This window comes from Giraffa tippelskirchi, chromosome 12 (genome assembly GCF_054371585.1).
Source record: "Giraffa tippelskirchi isolate mGirTip1 chromosome 12, T2T-mGirTip1v1.2.pri, whole genome shotgun sequence".
In the NCBI taxonomy this organism is placed as follows: domain Eukaryota; kingdom Metazoa; phylum Chordata; class Mammalia; order Artiodactyla; family Giraffidae; genus Giraffa; species Giraffa tippelskirchi.
The window spans coordinates 87,484,507-87,490,506 of NC_137286.1; the positions used below are offsets into that span (position 1 = coordinate 87,484,507).

Below are 6,000 nucleotides of genomic sequence, written 5' to 3' on the forward strand. Positions count from 1 at the left end.
GGAGGGTGGGGCTCCATTCTCCGGGGTGGGAGCCCTTCCACGTGACACCTCGTGTCTAAACAGGCCAGCTTTCCCCTCTGGGGAGCACAGCTGGTTGAGTCCAGATGACTTTTTTGTCATTACTCAGCAGCCAAGTCGTGTCTGACTATTTGTGACCCCAAGGACTGCAGCATGCCAGGCCTCCCAGTCCCTCACCATCTCTGGGAGTTTTGCCCAAGTTCATGTCCATTGAATCGGCGATGCCATCCAACCACCTGATCCTCTGTGACTTTGCCAAGAGTCAAATAGCACCCCAAGGCAGTTCGTTTTTTTCTTATTTTAATTGCTAGAAAAATATTCTGCCTTACCCCAGCGAAGCCATCCAAATAATTCTGACCTCTCTGTGGATTTCAGAGAAAGCGTTCAGTCCCTGTTTTCTCCTCACTTCCAAACAGTCCCTGCTGCTTGAGGGACCGTGGTGAAGGGAGAGCCACAGAATTTGCTCTGGGGGGCTACCAGAGAAAGGCAGTGCTGAGGTCGTGGGCTCACCTCACCCCCACACCGGCTTCAGCCTCCCACGCCCTCCCCATCACAGCACTTTCCACTACCCGAATGGCCGTCTGGAGCCTCCAGTTATGTGACTCGGGAGCCTCATTTACAATCACCATTAACCAGAAAAGCCGCATGACTGCAGAGCCGAGTGTCATACGGTATTCACAGAAACCAAAGGGCTGAGGCGGCGGCCCGGGAAAACCTTTAGACTGCAGCTCAGAGAGTGACTCAGGGACCAGCTTCAGTACCCCTTTTTCCTCCTCCACTGGTCTCCCCCATCCCCCCCACTCCCTCCCCACCCCCACCTCCCTACCACCCCCATCTAAGGCACTAATAGAGCCTTCAGCCTGGACAGCAAAGGATGATGCTGAAATGTCCAGGGGATGGGGGATGGGACGCTCAGAGGTGGCTGTGTCAGGAAGAGCTGAGAATCCCACATGCTGGCTACTAACCCATCTTGAACTGCCGGAAACTAGGCATTCAGGCTGAACACTCCAAGGCCGCCTTTGCATCTCTAAAAACAACATTCAGGTCCTTAGCTTCCCTTTGGCTGCCGCCTCGCTGTGTCTGTTAGTGAAAGCCCTGAGGCTGGAACGGGATTTCCAAAGGTTAGCCCCTCAACAGTCGAGGCGCTCGAGGTGAGGTTTGCCTTGGTTCTCCCTTGATAATCCCCTCCCCCAACTCCATGCAGCCCCTCTCCCACTCCAACTGCCACTCAGCACACATCCGTCCACATGGCTTGGTCTCAGAATGAAAGGCAGGTAGATGCTTCAAGTCGTGGCACTAAAATGCCCTAATTTTAGATTTAGTGTCTGCTAGGCTGCCCAGGGGGCACCAGTGGTAAAGGATCCACCTGCTAGTGCAGGAGATGCAAGAGACCTGGGTTCGATCTCTGGGTCAGGAAGATCCCCTGGAGGAGGGCATGGCAACCCACTCCAGTATTCTTGTCTGGAGAATCCCATGGGCAGAGGAGCTTGGCAGGCTACAGTCCATGGGGTCACAAAAGAGTCGGACATGACTGAGTGACTTAGCACACACAGGCACTTAAAGCCCACACTGTCCTGTATGTCCCTCCCACTGTGTGTGTGCGCATGGCTCTGAGTGTGTGTATGTGTGTGTGTGTGTGTATGTATGTGTCTGTCTATAGACTCAAGGTTAACAGGTTGCAATAGAAAAGGGCTCCGGGGATTGGACCCACTGGAAGGAGGCATGAATAGCCTCCCAGGGGAGGTAGGGAGGTTAGGGCCTTTTGAAAGTTTGCCAAAAAGCCTTTTGTGAAACTTGTTTCAGAACCTGGTTTATCAAGCGCTGTGGTTGCAGAGAGGAAGTCTCCTAGCCAGCCCCGGCTCAGTGCCTGTCTGCTAGGGAAGTACTGAGCTTTGACCCCAGAGGGGCTCTGGCGGCCACTACAGACCCTTCCCTGGAGAGGCTGGGGTGCACAGACTGGCCAGTCCACTCTTCAAAGGGCACCGCAGGAGACGAGGCAGGAGCAGAGAGGGCTGCCCGGGGCAGGGCATTGTCCAAGCAGTGAGTGTTGATGGGAGAGGAACCAGGAGAGAAAGGCTTTCTTGGTTTGGAAACAAACGAAGAACAGGAGGGAGAAAGCGGTGCTGAATCAGGACATGAGCCTGCGCCCAGCTCAGTGCCAGCCTGCGGCCCCTGGGCCGCATTTCACTGACTTCCATGAGTGAGGAAGCAGACGGCAGCCAGGCAAGATCACCAGCTCCATGGCAGTCACTTTCCATGGGCTGGGACGGAGAACTAGAGGGCCTGATCCCTTCAAGGAGCCGTCTCTACAGGCAGAGACAGACAGACAGACACAGGGCAATGCAGAGTGCCGTCTGCAGTCCATGGAGCCGGCTCTGCTATGGATTCTTCTTGAAGCAGGAGAACCTCTTATTTCAGGCCAGCAACTCTAAACACCCATTTTAAGAAGGGTGGCCTTAAGGAGTGTAATGGCTTTAACTGGGTTGTCTGCATTCCCCAGGAAGGCCTTTGCCTTCCACTTAGAAGCAAGCTTCTAGAACAAGCTTGCTTGAAGGAATCCCAGGTTACTGAGTAAATTGCCATAATGAGATTGAGAATGAAGGTGACCTATAGAAGCATGGTAAATACACAGTTTTCTCTGCTCAGTAAGTGAATTTTGATTATAACTCAGCACTTGCCTCAGGTCCCGAAGTACTGCTAGCATTCTCAGGAAAGCGCAGGAAAGGACAAAGTGCCAAAATGCTTCCACAAAGAAAAACACACAGTTCCGAGTTCCTCTTGGTAGCAACACACAACCTAGAAACTTGAAAGCAAGGTTGTGGTCTCTCTGTCCTTGGTCATCATGTCATGCACTGGCCTGTCATACAAAGTGTGGGGAAGCACCGCAGATCAATAGCCATTCTGGTTTAACATTGCCACAATTTTTTTTCTTTAAAAAAAGACTTTTTCTTCCTACGTGGATTGCAGCTTTTTACATCCAAGGCATATTCCCGTGGTCTGTCTGTGGAAAGGAATGGTTGGAAGGAGCACTTTCTTTTGAGGTTTTATGCACTTCTTAATATCCATGATGGAGCAGCAGTGTTCCTAGAGAACTGTGCCTTTAAAAGCTCCAAAAAAAAGCTCCAAGCTATTAGCTCTCAGGTTGGAGAAGCAGGTAGAACTTACCTGATGGGCCACCTGGAGCATGGATGAGACTTTCACAGAGGCATCCTGGGCTGCAGAGGTCTGTCTGCACCTGGCACAGCCTCTGTAAATGCTGTGTGTCCTGTCTCACCCCCTGGTAACATGAGCATCCCTCAGTTTGATTTGTTTATCTGTGAGGACACTCATCTGAGCAAAATCTCTAACTGGCTTTTTATGGGAAATGAAAAATCAAATGAGTATGTACGTGACAAAGTGAGCCATGGGAAATAGCCTCTCAAAGCACGTGTCACCTATTTTTGTTTTACTGCTTATATGGTTTCTAAGTTGGCTGAAGGCTGTAAGTAATAACTTTTGAAATTCCTAATGCAACGCTACAAATGATGTGCAATAACATAATTTGGGTGGTGGGGAGGAGTGTTAATAAAGCCCATCTACCTGGAGTATCCCTTCACAGCCTCACAGAGCCATAGAGGAGGCAGGCTAGAGATTCATTGGTTCATTTTGAAGATGAAGAAGGGACGGCTCAGAGACACTGAATCATTCAAGGTCATATAGCTGGTCAGCACTGATCTAAGGTCTCCAACCTTGACTCTGGGCTCCTGGGTTTGGGCAGCAGGACTGCCTGTCAGTATCCAGGCTGACATCACTGAAACAAGCACAGATGATTTTCAGTCCATCCCCTACAAGATCTTAGCACCCTGTTCCCCCTCCATCATCAGCTGCAGCCAACGAACCATATAAATCATATAAATCGAAACTTTGGAAACGCTAAGTCGCGTAAACAATTTGTAAAGGTTTTAAAATGCAAAGCAGGAATAAACAGAATTTCTTACCCCAGGGAAGTAACTAATGTAAAGTGACAAAATAATGGGAGTTTGAAGGCGATCTCAAAAGTAGTTTTAAAACAGAATTCAGAATCATATTTTAATACGTACATCATACACTCGCTTTGCCAAGGATGACTGGGGGTGAATTCCCATTTATAAAAGTAAGCCATGAAGGGAAAAAGAAATAGGGGAATGAGGGGAAGAGGGGAGGGTGGAGGGAGAGATGGGGAGGAGAGAGAGAGAGAGGCAGAGCACTTGAAATCGTGTCATCACAGCTCGGATACTGCAGAAAATCACTTCCTAGGTCCAGAGCACCACAGTGGCCTCAAGGTAGTCCATCACCCTTCCATCCAGGACGGGCCTTGGCATATGGCCCCAGGGGCTCCGGGCAGCTGTCCCTCCTGGGGACTTCCAGGAATTGTTGGGGGTGGGGGTGCGAGGAGGTACCCATTAGCACTGGCCTGCAGGGCTCCAGCTGAAGAGAGTCTGACTGCAGGAGTTTATAAAGTGATGAGCAACAAGCAATAAGACCTGCCCCACAGCAGTGGTCAGAATGACAGATCATGCTCGCAGAGACTGTTCCTTTGCTTAGCGGCAGGCGTGCCCTTCCCCCCTCTTTGCTCAGCCTCGGGTATAATGAGAGCAACTCCCAAACGAGTCCATCGTTTATTCTGGGACGGAGCCCAGGCGGCGGCGACTTTCACACTGGGATGCGGGGGAGTTCAGCTGCGTCCTCGCACCGCCCCCTACCGCCCCGCCTGCCCATCTTCCCTCCTCCCCTAGCCTAGCGGCTCTCCGTTCTTTTCCCCCTCGTCTTGGCGGGGGATGTGGAGCGGTCCCTCGAGCCCGTGTTGAGGCTGTCCTCTTAAAGGGCGCTGACCTAAAGGCAGAGATGTGAGGGCCGCAGCGCCTGCGGTGATTCCAGCAGTGGCGGCTCCGAGCTGGGTGCATTACGGTGCTACTGAAACAATCTGCCTGCTCCCGTCCTGGATTCAACCGGCGCATCCAGCTCTCAGGAAGCAAAGAAGACGAACTCCTACCGACACCCCCGCCCCGCGCCCCCCAGGCTGAGTCTGAGCACAGGGAAAACACACTTTGCAGAAAGCGCCCCCTCCCCAGCTCTCAGACCCCTGTCTGGTGCGGGGGGAGGGGTCCTGTCCCGTGACCCCCAGCCCAGCTACTTCAGGAGCAACCAGAGGGGCTTCAGAAATCCGTGTGCTTGCCTGCCTGCCTTTCCAGCACACGGGACAGCCTGCAGTGTGGGTAACTTTTCACACCCTCTCTCCTAAACACTTGCCCGCAAATATTTGGGAGAGGGAAGGGGACGCCCCCTGCTCCCTCCAACACCCTCACTTCTGACACACACACATACCCGACTCCTAGGCTGAGAGGAAAAGAAGTAGCCGCTGACTGTAGTCTCCCCTGCCAGGCAGGGAGACAAACACGGCGTCCGAGAGCATCCACACACCGAGAGAGGGAGACCGAACCGAGCACGGGTGCCCAACCCCGCCTTGTGTAGCACAGGAGTGACCTTTGCCTGGAGCGCCCCGGGCTCTGTGGGAGGGTCCCTGACGCCACTCCCCCTCGCCCCGCCGCCCCCGAAGAAGGACTTGAACCCGAGTCGCGGGAACATCAAACGGTAGCCAGCCACTCACCTTTAGGTTGTGCGTGGGGTTTACAACGCAGACAAGTTGCCCGGCGGCGGAGAACACCCGTTTAGCCTTGCTGTGCTGAAAGCGGAGGTGAATGAGATCTAACACAGCCCCAAAGCACTGGGTGAAGAAAAGCATCACAACTTTTTTGGGGGGATGATTGGCACAGGAAGGTGGCGGAGGAAGCCGTTAAGTCCTTGGGCTCTGGAAGGCGCGCAGCCTCTGAGACACTCGCTCCAGCCCGGCTTAGCATGCCTTCATATTCATCATCAAAATAAGACGGTTAGAATCTTGCAGCAGTGAGGCGGCCAATCAAAAGGACAGAAATGTTATCCTTGAGGTGCAGAGACAGCCAATAA

At 52.7% G+C, this 6,000-nt stretch overlaps 1 protein-coding gene across 1 annotated transcript in view; it reads right to left on the reverse strand.

Annotated features, from left to right (window-relative positions):
• The window catches only part of SIAH3 (siah E3 ubiquitin protein ligase family member 3), a 69,427-nt gene extending 63,648 nt beyond the window's left edge, over positions 1 to 5,779 (reverse strand). Inside the window, exon 1 of the mRNA XM_081547368.1 lies at positions 5,645 to 5,779. Coding sequence (XP_081403494.1) covers positions 5,645 to 5,779 — 135 coding nt within the window. The remainder of the gene's footprint in view (positions 1 to 5,644) is intronic.
• Between the last annotated feature and the right edge of the window lie 221 nt (positions 5,780 to 6,000).